Genomic DNA, 21,030 nt, shown 5'->3' with positions numbered 1-21,030 from the left:
CAAATGTAGATAGCACAGCAGATGGAAAGGAACACACTCTAAATGAAAAATAAACAGCACAAATTTCCTTTTGGTTTTGAAAAGAAGAAAGAGTTATAAACAACAAATGGCAGCAGAGTACCTCCCTAAAAAGTGCACATTAAGAGGAATATGACAAAGATAGAAAAGGCACTCAACAGAACAGAAGGAAGTGGATCTGGCAAAGGATCTCTAGGAACCAGAAGGAGTTTTGTTACTGGTATTAAAGGAGCAACATTGACTACAATTAATAGAGCACTTCAGACATAGAATAGTATCTTTGTTTTTACACTGAATTTCATTGTTAATTCAGCTCTCATCTTCTTAAGATATGTATCACAAGTTCTGCAGCTCCAGACTGCTTGATCTTTGAGGGCAATTTATGTTTAAGACCTTATTGCTGCTGTTAGATCACAGGATTCAAGAAGGAGTTGAATTTACAGCATCTCTGTAAAACCCCATGGAGACAAATACAGACTTTGACCTTGTTCAGCATGTATTTGTCCTATGTTTGTGGGTATCACCTCTAATGACACATTCCTTCTAGGAGAAGCAGCATGGACATCCTAAACATCATACCCAAATTAATTGTCTCTGCTTAAAAAAGTTCAGAGATCTTTCTCTCACCTGGAATGAACTGGAAAAAAAAGACTTCAACAATATAAAAGAATCTCACTTTTCAAAGCTTTTTTTTTTGTTTCTGGACTCTACTCCCTGTGCTCAAGTGATCTACACCCTCCTGCTGCTGTACACACTACCTAGTTGCAAATTGGCTTCTTGAAGACATTTTGAGACAAAGCATATAATCTTAGCAAGTCAAATATTTTAAGGCTACACAGTTACACATTTAGTGATGGGCAGTTAAAAAAAAAAATTATGTTATATATTATGTCACAAACATAGTCAATGATACAGACACAAATTTTACCCTTGAAATATATTCTGTCAGAAACACCCTCCATGCCTTGCAATATTTCCCTTTGCCAAGATAAAACTTGGATGAGCTCTACATTACTGGAATGGCTTCAAACCAACTGCAGGCAGAAATTATTTATAAGTTGTTCATAGCTAAAATAAAGTCTTCTGCTACATGGTGTTCTGACACAGCACAATGCTGGCACAACTCCTCAACAGGATCATGACCTTCAAAATGACTGCACACAATCCTGTGCTTGCTGTGATCCACTGACACAGGATTGTTTGCTTTCCTGTAGTTTCATTGAAAGCTAACAATAATACTTTACACAAAAGCACTGCCACTTAGGTGGAACTACTTGTAAGCATCAATTCCAGCACACAAATAAGGGCTGGGAAGGAAGGCCAGATAGCAACTCCTTGGTTACACAGCTGAACACTGGGGGTCTGGCCTAAAGCTTTAATGTGTATTTTACATCAGCAATTTCCCTAAAACACACATTTTAACATGATAAAAATCTAAGTAATGCTGCTGAAAGGTAATTGTTAACCCTTCACAGATTGGAAAGATTTTTCTTCTTTTTTTTTTTTTTTTTCAGTAGAATAGTTTAAGTGTCTCTGCAAAATCAGGTTACACATAATTTTCTCCATATACAAATAAAGGCCTGTCTTTAAGTCCTGGCTGGCAATTAGCTCACCAATACCTATTTTCTCATCTCATACCTCCAACTCCTTTTTCTGAGAGGTCATGCAGCTCAGCCCAAAAGAGCTGACCAGCCTCAGCTGTGTCACAGTCAGATGGGTGCAGAACTGTCCTCAATTCCTCCAGCAAATACTCAGCAGGTTTCTCTGCTCTGCTGATACCTTTTAACCTTGAAGTGCTAAATGCCTGTTGGGCATTTGCAAAAGACACAGGCCTCTTATTTTAGTGAGAAGAATTTTTTTTTAAAATAAATACTTCTAGTAAACAATCAGTGAGAATCCTCTTGACTCTGGAACAAAAATATGTACAAAAACTTCTGTTACTGAATTTCCTTCTATTCATTTTTTATGGCTAATGTGCGCTATATAAAACATTAATTTTCTCAGTTCAGAACAGATATTCCAGAGAGGATATCCACTCAAGAAAGTTATTAACTACCACTAATTTTATTAAATAAACAAATCCAATAATATATTTACATAATTTTCTGAAATAATCCACTGTCTGATCCTGCATTAATTTATTTGCAGCAGGACATACCATCTTACATTGTAAATCTAGCCTGCATATTGATAGACTGTCACATGTCCTGTTTTCCTTCTAATAGCTAAAAAGACTAAAGCAGAATTTAATTCTTGCTTTCATTTGCTAGCTGCTTTCTACCCCCTTTAAAGCTCTACTTTTAGTTTCTTTTTTCCCATGTTAGAAATCACCACTAACACTTGCAAAAAAAGTGATTTAATTAAGGAGTGAATCCTCTCTGAACATTCTGCAATGCACACAAGTATGTCAACTGCAGTTTTGGAAACAGTTTGTTTACTGTAAATGAAAAACTTATGCTCTGTGAAAGAACTCCTGAAGTTAAAAAAAAATTTGAAGTATCCAGTCCCTTCAGGAAAAATCTCAGCATTTGGAATAATTTTAATGAATTTACTAGCAAATATTCCACTCAGATACAGTGTAACCATTTTCCCCTTTACCCTTTTATTTCTTTACATATTTGCATTACTTAAAGATTAATTCAAGCCATCTTTAAAAACATATTAGCAGTTTTTTTAAAAACTGATTTTGCAGTTTTTAGTGGCAGCACCCACATAATACCAGCACAGAATTTAAAATTACTGTTTCAACAGAGGTACATTCTCATACACGTTTCCAAGCTCCTTACTAAAGAAGGGTAACATTACAAACAAATCCATCTGCTGTGATACCACTGCTCTCCACACTCATTACAAATAACATAGGTCAACATTTGTTCATCTGGATTTGTGTTTCGCACCCAGGCTGGAAGAAAGAGAGTTCCTCTGGCAATCATAGTGACAGTGCAATCAAATTTTTCACAGCGTCTGCACTTTATTTTGTTTGTCTGTGTGCCATTAATAACCTGAGGAAGCTGATGTTCCTGAACAGATGATTTTGTGTACAGAGCCCTGAGCTGTTTCAGTTCATCACTGGCCATTTCCATCACTGTCATCTCAGCAAAAGCCTTTGGGCTCAAAGTTCCTGAAAGAAGATTCTGTTTCAAGTGGCAACTTTTAGGGTTCTTAAGGTTAGAGATTTTACTTCTGATGCAATTTTTGTACTTTTTATCATTTTTACCATGAAGAGCAAAAATACTTTCTTCAATTTCTTTAGCTAGCTCTAGCCATTTAACAGTTTCTTCTTTGGCAGAACCAATCAAAGCTTTATAAAGAAGATCCACACATTTACACCTCAGAGCTCTAATCAGATCCTGCTGTAGACTTGCTTCACTAGCAACAGATTTAGAACCTTCATGAATGGTGTGTTGCTCCTCAAAAGAAGAATGCTGATTCATACTGCCTTCTGCACTGTTACATACCACATCTTTAACAGTTTGTGACGGGACCAAAATGTTGGAACTAGTACCATCTAATGCCTCCTGCTGACATGGTCCTTCAGATGGTGACTGCTCTCTGGGAACTACATGGAGATGCTCAATTTCTTCTTTCACATAGATAGAAACTGGCTTTTTAACTTGCATTGACTGAGCACAATTATTCTTGTAAACTGCTTTCCACCTTGACAATAACTGCTTTGCTTTCTTTTTCAACTCTCCTGAAGGGCAACTTTTGAGTACTCTATATACAGCCTTGGTAACTTCTGTCCCCTGAAGATATTCTACAGTCATATCAACATCTTCAAGTTCTTTAAGATGATCCTCAACATCTTGCAAATTGTTCTCAGACAGCAGCTTTTCAATGCAATGGGTTCTGTGTATAATATTTTTCAGATCAGACATTTTTAAATCTGGAAACAAAAAAAAAAGATCATCACATTTCCTGCAGTTATAACATTAATTCATCTTCTGTATAAACACACAAGGTCTTCTTTTCATTCTATGCTATTTTACACTATTTTATTTGTATATCTCACTGGGTTTCCCACCATTTCCTTGAAATGGTGTACAGAGCCCAAAACACCATTCTGACTCCTACATGACCCTCAACTTTTCACTTGCTATACAAGAGATCTCTTTCAAAAGTTTCTCCTCATAGCTATCAGAGAAGCAAGTCACAGTTGTGACTTTTACCTGAGGTCCCACTGCTGCCCTTTCCCTCGCTAGCTCTAGCATCGTATTACAGATGGATTATCAAGATGGGGCAGCTCAAAAACAGTGACACTTGCAAAACAGTTTCAAAACACAGACATCTACAAATTTTGAAAGTTCTTAAAGGTTAAAGACAGATCCCTCTCTATTTTAGTGCAGCTGTAGCATTATCAAAGCATGCTCCCATATATTCTGACACATAAAGGAAAATCACATGGTGTCTTCAGATTGCTGAATCTCATGGTTTCAACAGTATTTCCTTTTGATTCCTTTTCATCAAGCCCTTTGATCAAAAAATGTTCAGTGCATTGTTCTTGCAAATTTTCATGCAAAACATTTTTTATATTTCCAACATTATTATTCTTCTTGCTGAAAAGGAGAATTAAATTTAGAATGTAGAAATGGTGTCTTCTAAGTGTTGTGTTCTTCTTTTCTGCAGTTAGTCTTCTAAGTTTATGCACGAAACCAGTGTTTTGTCTGAAATGGCATCCATCCTGATTCTACTCCAGAAAAACTCATCTGCCTGACAGAGCAAGGCTAGCTACACATGTCCCAATGGGAAGGAACTCCTAAGCTGGTTTCTTGAAGCATCATTGTTTCCATGATGAAAACTCCTGAGAACACAGATAGAGAAGGGACATCCGACACTGTTTCTGTGACCACCAGCAGCTAAACTTGTTTTTTGCATGACAGAAATAAGTTCAAACTTTAGGTAAGACCTCAGAGCTCCACAAAAGAAAAGGACAGAGAGGATAAGACTTCACTTTTTTTCTATAGAAACACAACCAACCCATCCTCCACAGTAAATGTTCTCAGCATTCCCCTAAGAGTATTTAAACACTTTTTTTTGCCTTACATTTTGAAGTCCTGTAAAACCTCAATAATGGTGACTATAGAAATCAATTAATTACTCAGGAAGTTTCAAACTCAGAGAAACAGGATGCAGTTTTTACATACTGAAGTTCAGCCCTCTGCATCATCATACTAAAAAGAACATGTGAGTGCATCCAGTCTTCTGTTCTGCTACAGGAACACAGAGGCTGTGAACAGAAAGTTTTGTCATGTAGGAGACCCCCACAAAGCAAGAACAGTTCCCTGTCTCCAGAATACCAAGAAGCTGACATTAGAAAATTATTATCTGCCAATTATCTGCAATCCAGGGCAGAGTTGGTAACAGCTATATGTTAAGCCAGTATGATTGCCCTATGCCTTAGAATCAGTATGTTTTTTCTAGCATACTCCACATTTTCTTCAGATCTTGTGTCTATGTATTTATGTGTTGTATTATGCTCACACACCATAAAATGGACATATCTAAATGCAAGATAAAATCACGAACTCTCAATATTTAGTATACAGGACTATGGACACAGAAAGAGATTATCACACACAAACAAAAGTGAGGTATTTGGATCTTTCACTCAGGACTATGCATCTTTGAAGGCTTCCCCTCTATTACTGCAGGCTGAGGATCTATATATGAGAATTCCATAAGCAAGACCCATATGAAGAGTCTGTGAGTATCACCAGCTTCATGGTAGTGGTCCTTGCTCATCATTATCAACCGGACCCTACACAGCCCCCCAGCATGGCAAAGCTCTACCTTAAAACTCTTACACTAACGTGATAAATTAGTTATTAGAAATTTTAAATTTTCTTAGTCCTGCACTGACTTTTTCAAGTTCATGCAACATTAAACTCAAGTTCGTAAATGTTTTGGCAGCAGCTAAATAAACAAACTGAAATAACAATATGGCCATCAAATTATAAACAATTATTTAAAAATAATTTTGGATATTAAACCACCTAACAGACTTCTAATATTCAAGCCAAAACCATCACTTCTAAGGAAATGCTTTTCTCAAAATGTATGAATTATAGCAAAGAGGTAGGACGGAGTGACTCCCTTCAAATGTAATTACCAGAAAAAGTAATTAAATAATCTAATGGAGACTGATATTCACTGGTAATTGGGAGAAGAATAAAAACAGCAGAAAAAAAACACTAAATAAAGGTAAGAATCAGTGACATCAGAGAAGTTTCTACAGAGAAAATGTTCTTGAAATTGTCCTGACTTTCTTGTATGTATCTAGTTTGCAAAAAATTTTAAAATTTTTCAAGGTGAAAAGCAATATATACTTCTGAAATATTACATTAATTACTGAAATATACTAACTACTCAAGCATAAACTTCATCTTGGTTTTCAAGTTAAAAGGAAGCATGCTGAAAACAAGGAGTTGTTTGCACATTTGCTGCCCTATAAATCAAGTAAGGATCAGATTTATCACCAAGGTTGACATAGACTCCGTTGTTCCACACAAAAATAAATTAAATAGAGATTCCTAAACTTATAAGGAACATATAAAGTAATCCAACAGTTCATTTTACTATCATGGTTTCTTTCAAAGGATGAAGCAAAGCTCATTAATACTGGGGAACCTGCACTGCATTTCATATTAAGTCTGAATGCCAAGCACCTTTTCTGCTTTCCTAATCATGGCACAACATGATTATGTCAGACAACTGTAGAAAACATTTTTTTTCACATTCCTATAGGGATAAACTCGAAAATACTGATTCAGTGGTAATACTGTAGTATATTTTCTAGCCAACCTTCACTGGGAACTCAAGTACAGCAAGCCTGAGTTCTTCCCTGCCCAGACTCGTGTTCTTTGAAGTCGGATGTTTTTGTTACAAATCAGAACAGTAAGCTGGGAGAAGCCCCAAAACCTTTTGAAGAGAATGCAAGTGTGTCACAGAAATCAAGCTGCAATTCCAAATGGAAAATGATTCTACCACTTGAGGGAGCTGTGCCATAGCAAACCAATGAAATCTTTTGAAACCTGCACAAGAAACTCTAACCTGTTAAGAAAAAAGATAAAACAATCACTCTATGAACTTTAGGAGACTTCACATTTTTAAGGTACATATTTGCCTAATTTTGGCAAACAAACTGTGCACAGTCCATAGATGCTGGGATACAGACAGGAGGGAAATAGTGTATCCCTTATCCAGTTACTGTCTGTACACTGTGCTTTGGTTTTAAAATTTGGAATTTGACAGCTTTACTACCTGAGTTAATGCAGTTTGACAAATGCTGCTGAGCAAATATTTACAAAATTAGCTGAATCAAACTCATTCAGCACTGTTCTGCTGTGATCCTAATTCTAAGAGACAAGAAATCTGAGAAAGACTTTTTTTTCTTAAGGTAGAGCTGTAAGAAAAAGAATGAACAAGTGATAGCATCACAATTTTGTGCAGTAGAAAACAAACATCCTCAACCCTCCTACAACTGCACAGGGCATTTCAGTTTAGCAATGACAGAATCACAGAATGGTTTAGGCTGGATGGAAGGGACCTTAAAGAACATCTAGTTCCAACCCCTCTAAAATGGGCACAGGTGCCACTTACTAGACCAGGTGCTCAGAGTCCCATCCAACCTGCCCTTGAATACTCCCAAGGATGGGGCACACCCACAACTTCTCTGGGCAAACTGTTCTAGCACCTCACCACCCTCAGCATAAAGAGCTTCTTCCTAACATCTAATATAAATCTGCCCTCTTGCAATCTAAACCCATTGACATTTCATCTGGCACTATCTGCCCATATAACATGTCCCTCTCCCTCCTTTTTATAAGCACTTTAAGGTACTGGAAGCCCTCCCAGAGCCTCCTCTTCTCCAGGCTGATCAACTCCAGCTCTCTCAGCCTGCCTTCATGGGAGAGGTGCTCCAGCCCTCTGACCATCTTTCTGGTCCTCTTTTGGACCTCCTCTAACAAGTCCATGGTTTTCTGGTGCTGAGGACCCCAGAGCTGGATGCAGCACTCCTGGTGGTGTCTCATGAGGGCAAAGTAGAGAGGGAGAATCCCCTCCCTCGACTTGCTGGCTACACTGCTTTAGATGCAGCCCAGGGTATCATGGGCTGTAAGCACACACTGTTGGCTTCATGTCCAGATTTCACCCACGGAACCCCCAAGCCCTTCTCTGCAGAGCTGCTCTCTGTGACTTCTCCCAGTCTGTGCTCATGTCTGGGATTGCCCTGACCCAGGTGCAGCACCTTGCACTTATTGAATCTCATGAGGTGCTCATGGGCCCACTGCTCAAGTTTGTGCAGGGCTGCCTGGATGGTATTCTGTGCTGCTGTTGTGTCATTTGCAAACTTGCTGAGGGTGCACATATGCCACTGTCCAGGTCACTGATGAAGATATTAAAGGATGCCTGTCCCATGAGAGTCCTGAGGGATACTGTTCATCACCAGCCTTTACGTGGACACAGAGCCACTAAACACAACTCTCTGGCTGCACCCATCCAGCAAACTCCTTATCTACTCAATATGAATGAGTCCATCCACAAAATCCCTGTCTCCCATTTGTAGATAAGGATGTCATGTGGGACTATGATAAAGGCCTTACAGAAGTCTAGATAGATTACACTGCTCAGTCTTCCCTTATCAATCTTTGCTGTCACTCCATCATAGAATGCCACCAGATTGGTCAGGCATGACTTACCACTAATAAAGCCATGCTGGCTACCTTGAATTACCTTCCTGTCTTTTACGTGCCTTAGCACATCTTCAAGGAGGCTCTTCTGAGGCACAGAGGTGAGCCTTGTCGGTCTGTAGCTCCCTGGATCTTTCCTTCTCCCCTTTTTAAAACTGGAAGTGACACTTCCCTTTTTCCAGTCACCAGGGACTTCACCTGACCGCCATGACTTTCCAAATATGCATGAGAGCATCTGTTTGAATTCCAAGCATACACTGAAGGTTACAAGGCTCATATTTACAATGAGACTTTAGTGCTGTGCTGATGAGGCACTTTCTTGCCAAATCATTACAAGCTCTCACTGACTGCATGGTATAATGAGTCACTTGTTTGTACAAGAATAAATGATGACAATCAATAAAAACCTTGTAAGCCAGTTTGCTTGCAAAAAAAACCCCAAACATCAGGCTACCTCAGGTTTAAAATATGGCCATCCTGTAATAATGCCAAGTTGAATCAGAACATTTCTTAAACAGTAAAATGACTAAGTAAGAGAAAACCAGCCTGAGACACTTGCTGTTAGGTGCAAATTCTGTCCCCAGGAAAAACACTGTCCTCTCCAGAAGCATTAGGGATAAAATCTTTGTATTTGGCTTACACTTTATCTCGTATAAAGCCATAGTCCATTTTGCTTTAACCCTGAAAAACCAAGAATGCATCCAAGCAAGTGTGTGTGAATGTCTTCGAAGGGTGAATACCTGTACTCCTCTCCCTCATCCCAACCTCCATTGTAGGTCACCTTTTCTCCAAGACATTCTGTGTCATTGGGAAAAAATCCAGACCACAGCCCAGACAAGGATCAGAAGCCAAGTACTCCTAACAGTGCATGCTGGTCTCAGTTGGGGTGGAGCTTATTTCCTTCACAGTGGCTGGTATAGAGCTGTGTTCTGGATTTGTGCTGAACACAGGCTGATAATATGGAGATGATTCTGTTATTGCTGAGCAGGGCTTACACAAAGCAAAGGCCTTTTCTGCCTTTCCTACGGCCACACTGGTGAGGAAGCTGGGGATACAAGGGAGACTGGGAGGAGACACAGCTGGGACAGGTGACCCCAAGTGACCAAAGGAATATTCCAGACCATCTGACATCATGCTTTGTATATAAAGTGCAGGGGAAGAAAGAATGCCGGGATATTTGGAGTGATGGGGTTTGTCCTCCCAAGTCACTGTTACAAATGGTGGGGCCCTGCTCTTCTGGAGATGGCTGAACACCTGCCTGCCCCTGGGGAGCAGTGAATGAATTCCTGGTTTGCTTTGTTTACGTGTACAGTTTTTACTTTTCCTATTCAACTGTGTTTTCAAAACCCACAAGTTTTCTGGTTTTATTCTTCCGATTATCTCCCCAGTCCCCCTGGTGGGGTCGTGAGTCAGAGGCTCCATGGCACTTGGCTGCTGGCTGGGGTTAAACCACAACACAGTGGAATAAATGTTCTGCAAACATTGTGTTAAAATATGTTAATACTACAGCAGAGATGATGCATAGCATAGTCCTGGAAAGACCAGATTACTATGGGCAACCTAAATCCCATATAAATGAAAATTATCAAATGCTATTTTAAATTCAAGAGCCTAAGTAGAAATCAGAGAATTCTCACAGCCAGCCTCCAGCCCCAAAAACATTTCTTCATCCTATCTACATTGGAAGAGCAGGTATCAGCAATGTCAACAAGAAACCACTTACTAGAGCTTTCATTTAATCTCAGCAAAAAATCAGAGCTCTTCTTGCCTCTCCAAAGGACTGCCGCCCATACCTAAAAAATTCAGAACTAGACAGAAGTTCATCTTCAAAGAACAGCCACATGAATGAAGCTAAGTGAATATAGAGAGCTGAGGCAATACATCAGTATAATTTCCAGAAATCCATGACCACTGACACCTCACTGACCAAGAGTCACCTCTCACTCACAGATCTAGAAGCAGTGGAGTACACAGTACTAATATGGAGAAGAAGCTTTGTCCTGCATCTTTGACATCAGTGATTGCTTGAACTACAGCACTCCTATCTAATCTGGTGCTGTACTGTCTCAACCCTGTGCTTCTCAGTGAAATCATTCTGCCACAGCTTTCTTCCCAAATTAGCAAGTTTGAATAGGAGAGATGGCAGAGTGTATCACATTCAAGTGAAGAATATCCTCTTTTACAAGGCAAATTTTTAATCCTTATTTGGAGTTGTGTCTTCTAGACCCCTCATTTTTAATTAAAATGGAGTTCTTCTATTCTTAAAATAAAAGATAAAACAATCAATATAACACATAATGAAATTCTCAAGCCTCAGGGATCAACCCCAATGCAGAGCTCTCAGCACATTTTTCTAATAAGATCAAACATGAATGGATTTAATGAGATAGGAAAAGCTGTTTTCCTTATCAGACTGCTTAGCCACTGGCTTTGTTTGATATCAGTATGTAAGTCAGAGGCTCATGAAAAGGTTCAATATATTACAGTTACAGCAGATGAATTAAACCCTGACTTGTTTCATGGTAAAAACTAAATGAGAAAATACTTTACAAATTGGATAGCTACAGCTGTTTCGAGTTTTAGGATGTTCTGCTGCTGTTAGAGAGGATGCACATCTCAGCAGAGACATTACCTTGCTAATGGCTCCTTTTAATAACTTAATTTACAGTTAAGCTGATTCACACTGGAAGACATTTTAGCTTTTCCTATATCCTGTCTTCCTTAACCATGTGGGTTTTTCTACTGAATGAAATAGTTAACTACCTGAGATACTGAAAATGTTACAAGTAATGCATTATGCCACTGATAAGAAATCTTTTTTTTTTTAAATTGATATTATTGACCTTGTTAATAAAGTAATTTTAAGGAATTATTTTTTTTAAAAAATTAAATTTATTTTTAACAAGTTACAGATTACAAGTGTCAAGTGGAAGTACTAGGTAATCTCTTCCACAACTGAACAGATATACAGACTCACAATACATTCTAATACATCATGATTTGGGGGAAATAATAAAATGTATATATAGTTCTGAGAGATTTGTCATCAACAGTTTTATTAGTAATTATGTATAAATAAAGTGGGTGTCTCTGTGCTTTAAAATTTACACCATTTCACATAAATAAACACTTGTGTGGTTTCTCTAAGCTACAACCAGATTACTTTTCAATATTAACTAACTTTATTCAAAAAACCATTTCCTAGTTTGGGCACAAAGTCACACAAATGTTCCATGGAGCTCTCTGGTTTTCAAATTTTCATGACAAAGCCTTGTCAAAGCTGGCAGAGGAATCTCTTTCTCTCAGCCACTTTCCACTACTTGTCAATACGAGGTACTAGCTGGGACTTCAAGCAGGTCAAAAGTCAGGCTTTTGACACACAGGGCATATTTCCTAAACATGAACTCCCATTTTGGCCTCAAGTGACAATACATAGGAAAAGAAGTGTGTTGAATGGAACTCAGCAGATGACTCAGACATTACTTAATGCTACCTAGCTATTGCGATGTGTATTTTGCACAATTAAGCCAAGCTGCTACAGTAAAGTTTATTGTGAGATTTAGGCTTTTGGTGCAGCAGCACAAAGTCTTTCACAAACCATACAATAACTTTTGTGCTTATATATTAACAGTCTCCTGCAAGCTAAGAGTACAACTTTATCAACTGCATAAAAATCCAAGCTTGTTAGAAATACACCAGGCATTTTCCCAACATGTCTCTATCATGAAGAGCAAAACTTAAGCTGAGCCAAGCAGAAAATGCTAATATCAATCCTTTAACCTCACCTGCCTCAGTACTGAACCAAAACTTCACTGTATGAAAAAGTTCTTTGCACTCTGTGAAATTACTGCTTCATTTCCTAACATCTATGTTTTTCTGACAGTAACAGATTTTAGAACAAAAATGAGTTGTTTTTAAATCTGACAGACAACGTGAACAATGTTTCACTATTTTCCCACAGCAAGAGGATATTATAAACACTCCTCCTCACTTAAGAAACATACTGGCCACAAAAGTATGATCTAAGCAGATTTGTGTCACTGTTTATTAAACAACTATTTTTATGCACAATAGTTTCGTCTCCTAACTGTTCATCTGGATGGATGCAAATGCTCATAGTGATATTTCCAATCACTTCAGACAGCAAACCACTGAAAAAATTTCAGGAAGGCTGTGACATCTCCAAGTAGCAGCCAGTTCCTTCAACATACTTTAACTGTATTGCTGTATACAGCTAACAGTTCCAGTTCATTAAATGTTTTGGTGCTCTTTCAACACCAGTGGGATTGTATCACTCAGCTGCTCTGCTCCCTTTACTCAATGACTTTGCACAAGAAGCATTCATAACATTGTCCTCCCAAGTCTGGGAAATCAAAATTCCCAGAACACTGAAATTGGCTTATACACTATAATGCTGTTAGAAGTACAAAAATGGCAACTGTTCTGCATTTCCTTTAAAGTTGTAAGCCTCTGGTCTTCCCATCTTGCCGCCGCAGACAAAACGATTAGAAGTTCACCTTTTTGAAAAGGAAAGGTTACAGTATTATGTACAACATGGCTCCAGCAGCCACTACTTGAAAAAAAAAAAAATCAGACTTTCACATGTTTTATTATAACTACAAAAGACTGAAAATTCTTTCCGTTTACGTATAAAGATGTTACCTTTCGTGATCGTTCCTGGCTTTACAGCTTTCCTCCACTGTTTTGTAATTTTGTCTTAAATTTCTTGTTCATTTACCCAAGGAGAACTAGTACTTTTTAAACCTACAGAAAAGAAGAACATGTTGTGAGCTGCAGGCTTAACACCGGCTTTCAAGTGAGAGATTTCATCAACCTTTCTTACATGTTCATCTATTTTCAGTCTCTATAAATACAGTTTATATTCTCTTGGAGGTGTACCTATTTGAACTCCAAACTCAACCTAAACAAAGCTTTCCTGAAGTGGATCACACTTCCTTCTTTCACTAAGCTCTGCATTGGAACAGAAGTCCAACAAAAGACTGTCTTGAAGACAGAAGCCTAAACCAGTAAGTAAAAATATACTTAAGAAATATTCATCCAAAGTACATTTGTTTACTTAGTACTTTATAAAGAAAATATTAATCATTTTGGAGAGAAATAAGCAATTCTTTTTTTTGAACACATTTCTTTGACCACATAGCTTCAAATTGAATTCTAGCACACTACAAGCAAAGGTAAATATTTTGTTTGCAATGTCTCTTTATGGAAAATTGTGCTGACAAATTCATATAAAAATGGAACATGTAAGTAATAAAAACATGCTTTATGAACTTCTGCAAGTTTTTCATCATTTGTCAGATGAACACTGTCTTTTCATTGCTTTAACATTAATTTTCTTAGTTAATCTTGGCTCTATACTATTTCTATTTGTCATTCCATTGCCAGGGCCATACTTAGATTAGATATCACTTTTTTGTTGTTTTACAGGTTATCCAGTGAAAAATTATAACACTTTTTTTCTTTAAAAATAAATCCTTTGTTTGCAGAAGAGTACACATGCTCCTGAAAAGGCCATCCATCCTGAATAGATAAAGAGCACAATTTAAACAAATGGTATTTGTAAAATATTATTAGTGTCTACTTACATTCCTTATGCTAAAATATGAACACTTTAAAGTGAAAGTATGTAATTTCTTAATACTTTAGAGTCTTGATCAAAGACTCATGATGCACTGGTTCAAGCAAGGGTGAAATACACTTGATGGATTAAAATGATGGATTAAAATAATACTACATTTAAAAGTGTGAACTCTAACTCCTTTCAATATTTATGCCAGCATATTTCAAGACATCAGTGCTGAATGGAGACCAGTATATCAAATACTTAAAGAATTCCTGTAATAGCACAATTACAGATACCCATCCTGCACTTCCAAGGTCAGCCTCTGTGAGTGGAATTACAGCCACTTTCGACAGAAATCAGAAGGGAAGGCAGGGCAGCTGGGAGCAGCAGCCCAGCCCTGTGATATGGAAGCAGCTGACATTTGCTTGGCGTGAAGCCAGCCACAGGTGACAGCTTGTCTGGCCGAGGTTTGGGGTCAGGCTCATGCCACCAGCGGCTGAGCATCACCCCTGGATCCTCCACCTCGGTCCCCAGCCCACAAAACCTGGGCGAGACCAGCCTGCAAACCTGCCTGTGCTCGCTTCCCGGGAAGCGGGCCGGCCAGCGCACACCAGGAGTGATCCAGAATGCCACAGGCACGCCAACTCTCTGTGTCTTCTCCAAATTCTTCATTAAAACTTGACAAAAATCACAGAATTAACTAGGTTGGAAATTATCTCTGAGATCGTCAAGTCCTACCTGTGACTGAACACCACCTGTCAGCCAGACCACGGCACTGAGAGCCACGTCCTCAAACACCTCCGGGCACTGTGACTCCACCACCTCCCTGGGCACTCCATCTAATCACCCTGCCGGTGAAGAAATTCTTCCTAATGTCCAACCTAAACCTCGCCTGGCTTCCCATACCCGCTCCTGCACATCCCCGGACCCGTCTACCTTAATTCTGACCCGCTGCTGTCCTGCTGGGGTGAAATGCCGCCCCGCACAGCCGAGCCAGGAGGAAAAGCAAGCACGGCCCTACCTACCAAACCCTCGCTTCTCAGGCGCTGCTCCCCGTTCACCTCGGTCCGGAGGGCCGGCCGGGGCCTGCACAGTGCCCAAGGGCAAGCCGGGGCTGGGGGGCAGCTGGGCGGTTCGTGCCTCCTGCGACTTCCCCCGACCTCACCGCCAGCGCCGGGGCAAGGGCGGCGGCTCCCCGGGTACTAGTGAGGGGGGAAGCCGCACTCCTGCTGCCCCCAGCGAAACACACAGCGCTGCTCCCGCACGCCCCGCGCCCCGGAGCCGGCCCGGCGCCCTCACCTCCGCAGCGGGGCCCGGCATGGCGCCGCCCGCCCGCTTCCTGCTCCGCCGCCATCTCCGGGCGCTGCGGCCCGGGCGGCTGCGCGCTGCCGGACACCGGCCTGGGGAGTGTCCCCGGAAAGAGAAACCCGTTGTGCCAGAAATAGTGTGGGCAGCAGGACCAGGGAAGCGGTTCCTCCCCTGTGCTCGGCACCCCTGAGGCCACCACGACTACTGTGCCCGCTTCGGGGCGCCTCACTCCGGGGAGAACGCCGACCGCGTTCAGAGAAGGGCGGCGGAGCTGGTGCAGGGCTGGGAGCACATGTCCTATGAGAAGCGGCCGAGGGAGCGGGAGCTGTTCGGCCGGGAGAAGAGGCGGCTCAGGCGTGAATTTCTCAGTCTCTACAAGCGCCCGACAGGAGATTGTAGCCAGCTGCGGCTCGGCCTCTTCTCCCACACGACTAGTGCTGGGATGAGGATATAGCCTCAAGCTGCGCCAGGAGAGTTTTAGGTTTAGATTGGATATTGGGAGGAATTTCTTCACAGAAAGGGTGATTAGTGGTGGAATGGACTGCCCAGGCAGTGGCAGAGTCGCCGTGCCTGGAGGTGTTTAAGGAAAGCCTGGATGTGGTACCCAGTGCTGTGGGCTGGTTGTGTCAGGGCGATGTTATGTCAGGGGTTGATGATCTCGGAGGATTTTTCCAAGCCAGCTGATCCTGCGGTTCTGCTGTCGCATGACCGTGGCAGGTGTATTGGCTGTGTGACCCGGGGCTGCTGCAGGGTGAGAGCAGCTCTGGGAATAACTTGCTCTCCCCTGCAGCCTCAGTGGCATGTTGGGAGGGCGTGTTGGAGCCCTGAAGCCTGGGCACAGTTCCCACTGGGGCTGCTGGCTGTTTTGGGCATGGATCTGGCTTGTGACATGGCTCTGGGGTGTAAGGGACGCTGTGATGCTGCCCTGGTGCCCCTGTGCAGGGCATGGCCTTCCTTTGGTATCTGTCTGTGTGGCTGGGGGAGCCCCACCAGGCTCCTCTCAGCCCTAAGGTGAATGAAAAATAAATGACATTCATGTGATTTTAAACTTTAACCTCAGTCATGATATGGTCCTTCTTGAACAAACATGCTTGGAAAGGCAGTGTGACACACAAAGTAAATGAGTAAGGCTAACAGAGAACAAAGAAAAAAAAAAACAACATTGTAAAACATCTTGTTTTCAACATGATACTGCATTACTTTTGGTATAACCAACTAGTCTTTTGGATGCTAAACAGAGCTATTGGTATACACAGAATTAAAGAAAATAAATATAAAATTTCACAAGGTTACAGCTTTTGGGTGTGCTGAAGTCTGCTGGACACCTCTGATTATCCAGTTAACATTTAAAAGTAAATGTAGTTTAGTCAGAGTAAAGATATTTGTCATTGCCTTTGTTGGAGTGCTTTCCTCTTTCACATGTATTTCATATGGGTGTTCAAAATTATTTTTTAAGAGATTACTACTTCCAGAATTTTGGCTCTGCAGCAAATCTATGGATGATGCTGTGGTTTATAGAGTAAAATGCTCAGATACAGTAAAATGCTGGTATGATTTTTTGATACATAGTTTTGGTTTTATCCCCTAATGAGGTCTATGTTGCCCTCTGCTGTCAGTAATCTGATTTTACCTACCTGAAGGTGCCAAATATGATTTGTCAAGAATATAATGTACTGCAGACCTGTTTTTCCTTATTTTGACATAATAAATGTCACTGTTACTAACCACACAGGGGAAAAAAAAAGCCTTGCATTGTTGTATAGGATGTAAAAAAACTAGATAAGTAATTTATTAAATTATTGTAGTGAACCAGTTTATCAGTGCTTGTCACTAAGTGATCTCAAACTTTTCCTTGCTATTGCTGCAGTGGTTGCATTACACACTGATTGCTGATGCTGTTCACTTCTTCACTCACAATGTGTTTGTGCCAAACTCATGAATTCTTCATTTTGATTGAACATGTGAAACAGTGGTTAGCCCTGAGTAGCTGAAGGCCACAGCTGAAATCAGGCTTCCTTTTTGCCTTTTGTCTCACACAGCAAAAAAAATGTGGGGCAAAACCTATCCCAAAGAGTTTTATGAAACAAGAGATCAAGAACTTGAAGCATGGCTGGACAGAAATGGCACAGTAGCATACTAGCAGAACAGGATCAGAACCTTCCAGGTTCACTTGTGGCAAGTCATCCAGTAGCCTGTGCTACATATTTTGAAGTATTTCTGCAGCCTACATACGTCAGGAATTCAGCAGCAGCTCTCATTGCTATATCCAGGAGTTCACAGTTTAGTGTTAGTTTGGAGCTCCAAGGCTTTAAATGCCAGTTTTCTTTAGTCTTTCTGTGCCTTTGTGACTGTGAGAACAGTACATACTGCATTCCTTCTGTCCTCAGCAGAAAGTGCCTTGCCTACTACAGAGGAACAGAGCTTCCCTGGCAGGAAGTCAAAAAAGGAGCATGTTTTTTTCCTTGTGATTAGCCCTCCTTTGAGTTGGGATCAAAACTGAGGGTGCCCTGGAGACTGGTTTCTCACTCAAAGAACTGTTTGGACATCTCCATTAAATTGTCTTTGATCTAATGAATAAGAGATCATTATTTCAATTTCCCATTTATAGAACAGATGCAATAATGCTTTCTCAATTACCTCTGAAGTAAAGCAAATAAAAGAAAGAATATTATTAAAATTATACACTCATATACTCATATATGTATAGGTGTGTAATGATATATGTGTATGTCTTTGTGTTTGTATGGTTGTCCAGGATGATATCAGTGCTACTCTAACAGTGATAACTTCCTTGAAACTTCAGTATTGGCTGTGATAAGTATCTGCATTTCTAGAAACATAGGCTTCTATTCAACAGATGGAGATATTCTGCCAGCTGGTAAAGTATTGGGTATCCAGAGAACTATTTGGAAAAATGTTGGTTCATCATAAGTTTTCTGTAGAGAATAGTGTATGCTTCAAATAAGCCTCTGTAATTTGTTTTATTTTTCTAAAGTCACTGTTCTTTTTAAAGAAAAAAACAAAAACAAACCCACATAAAACCCCCAAGACCAAATGCATTGGCATTATTTATTAATAAAATAATTTTTAAATATTTTTACTTTATTTGAAAAATGGTGTGCTATGACATTAATTTCATGATCCACTACTGTAATTCTTCCTGGAGAGCTTTCTTCGGTTTAAAGTTTCCTTGTTTAAAGGCTATTCTGTCAATAAGTCTGTATTGATTTGAGAGTTCCCAGAAAAAAAGCCAAAATTTAGAACTGCAATTCTGTTCTTGAAAATACTCTCTACCTTTCCACTAGCAAGTGAGGGAAAAAACCCCAAAATATGAACTATGAAGCAAAGCATTATGAGGAAACAAAATGAAATTAAATCGGGACCAAAGTGTTTTGAACAGTGATCTCTCTCCATCCTTAATGATATGTGGGAATCCTATATAAATGTCATATTCATAGACTCGGAAAATCCAAGAACTGGGCCACACTTTGGGATTCAGATTTCATTTCATAAGAGTACTTTCTATCACAGCCTGTAAAGTTTGGTAATTCACACAAAGAGTGACCTCTTGGGTGGCTGTTTATTTCAAGAGTCACTTTCATATTTTTAGGCTCTGATCCAGTTCTGAGAGGGAGGATGAGGCCCTGGATTTGCTTAGGCTGGCATTGAACTGATTCTGCTTCTGTGTGATGAGATAAAGCCTCCAGCCCTGAGCAGTGGGTGAGCTTGGCAGTAATGCTGCTCAGCTCTTCTGATGGCTGCCCATGCTGTTTGTTTCAGGTCTTAAGATTCCTGTGCATTTTCTGTAACACTGGAATGTGCTGAATTTAGGATTATGAGGATGATGCACATACAGTTATCTGGGTAGTGTTGATGAGAGATACTTCCCATGTGTTTCCTGGCTTTTCCTCCTGGCAGGAGTTCCAGTACATGGTGGGCATATTGTACCACCTGGAAGACGTGAATTGAATTGCTGGGAGGACTATGAAGCAATTCTGCAAAAGTCAGTGGAGTGTTATGAAGCCATCTGAGTAACTTGCTTAGTTAAGCACTGAAGAATACTTCACTTGAGGGAAATTCAGATAAGCAGCTGTCTCTCTGTCTCCTTTTCTGCTATGCATGGGCAATGAACCAGTTGGTGAGCCAAATATGAATTTGTTGTGGCAGCCCTGGGGTTGTTTATATATACACAGTGCTCTTGAAATAGTTACTGGATATTAAAGAAAGCTCTTAAACTGTAGTGATAATGATGTTAGTCCATGGACTCTCCTCCTGAGGGAAGCAGCAACTAGACAAACTAAGAAGTGATCCCATGTCCCACCAGTACACGACTGCAATGCCAGTACAGGAAAGAGGGGAAAAAGATATGGGATCTTTTTCAGTGCAAGTGAGTTTCTAGAAGAAAATTCAGTCATTCTCAGACCATTTTCCTTAGAGGTATTAGCTAATTTGGAGCCACTGACTCTATAGATATAAAGAAGATTGATTATTTATTCTTATTCCATTACCTGTGGTGACCTGCAATTAATTTTCATCTCCCATTTGCCTGCACAGTCACTCAGTATCACCAGATTCTTTGCAGCCACCTTTCAGTTTAACTCTCTTGAACCATAAAGGCAAACATCATTATCTTGCTATTCACACCTTCACATACATTTTCAATAGTGCACATACTTGGGCCAGTCTACAGGTGCCCTCCCTTGCCTCTGCAAAGGGTAACTATTTTATAATCCTGGCAATTTCAAAGAAGACAAAGAAAATTTGGACTCCCATATATTTACATCCTAGGCAGGAAGGTGGTGCTAATGGTCAACTCACTGTAAGTGAACACGTGGCTTTCTTGAGTACAGTATCTGTCCTAGCATTCTAAAATCAGCTGTTAACTTACTTAGTTAAGAAAAAAGTTAATGCTTGAGGGGAGAATAGTTTGGGTTTTTTTGTGGGCAATTTTGAAATATATTATTTCTGATTACTTTATGGCATATATTTCTAAAAGTTTTTATCATTATTTTGTACCATTTTATCATGTTTGTGACTTCTGTTTTTTTATGGTATTGTATAATTGTAAATTGAGTCATTTTTCAAGTGGGAAGACAAATCCTTGTGCAGTAAACAAAAGTACCATTAATTAAGATACCAAATATAGCAAAAAAAATAAAATACTGCAGTGAATCAAAGCACAGGGATTTAACATTAAACTACTATCAACCTGAAATCAAAGCCATACTCTGGTTAATTGCTTTATCTGCCAAAGTCGGATTTACTGACTGTGCCCCAGAGGTGTCCAGTTCAGCAAACAGATTTTGGGCATCAAAGTTAAACCCTGTACAGCAATGGAGCAGGACAGTCAGCTCTGACAAAGATTTCAAGACTCAAGCCTGAATGAGCAGCTAACTTTGCTACTGTCTTTCTAAGGAACGAACTGCAGAAAAA

The 21,030-nt window shown here is 40.0% G+C and overlaps 1 protein-coding gene across 5 annotated transcripts; it reads right to left on the bottom strand.

The window, feature by feature from the left end:
- Positions 1-277: 277 nt before the first annotated feature.
- On the bottom strand, positions 278-15,915 carry TCEANC (transcription elongation factor A N-terminal and central domain containing). Of its 5 annotated transcripts, XM_056501519.1 has the most exons (4): positions 15,045-15,107; positions 13,368-13,469; positions 10,429-10,513; positions 278-3,904 (listed from the first exon to the last, which is right to left on the bottom strand). In XM_056501519.1, the coding sequence occupies exon 4, from the start codon at positions 3,894-3,896 to the stop codon at positions 2,820-2,822; it is 1,077 nt and encodes a 358-aa protein (XP_056357494.1). In that variant the 5' UTR covers positions 3,897-3,904; positions 10,429-10,513; positions 13,368-13,469; positions 15,045-15,107; the 3' UTR covers positions 278-2,819. The 5 variants fall into 5 exon arrangements, with proteins under 5 accessions (XP_056357494.1, XP_056357469.1, XP_056357476.1 ...); XM_056501494.1 differs by lacking the exon at positions 10,429-10,513; XM_056501501.1 differs by lacking the exon at positions 10,429-10,513 and having other exon boundaries at positions 15,028-15,046.
- Positions 15,916-21,030: the final 5,115 nt, after the last annotated feature.

Source organism: Oenanthe melanoleuca, chromosome 1 (genome assembly GCF_029582105.1).
Source record: "Oenanthe melanoleuca isolate GR-GAL-2019-014 chromosome 1, OMel1.0, whole genome shotgun sequence".
Classification (NCBI taxonomy): domain Eukaryota; kingdom Metazoa; phylum Chordata; class Aves; order Passeriformes; family Muscicapidae; genus Oenanthe; species Oenanthe melanoleuca.
The sequence above is the reverse complement of the archived record's forward strand: the minus strand, read 5'-3'. Positions and strand labels throughout refer to the sequence as shown.

Coding starts and splice junctions, on each gene's coding strand:
- TCEANC (XM_056501486.1), bottom strand. CDS start 15,643: ATGGCGGCGGAGCAGGAAGCGGGCGGGCGGCGCCATGCCGGGCCCCGC. Junction 3,905..15,588: donor TGCCGGGCCCCGCTGCGGAG/GTGAGGGCGCCG, acceptor TTTTGTTTCCAG/ATTTAAAAATGTCTGATCTG.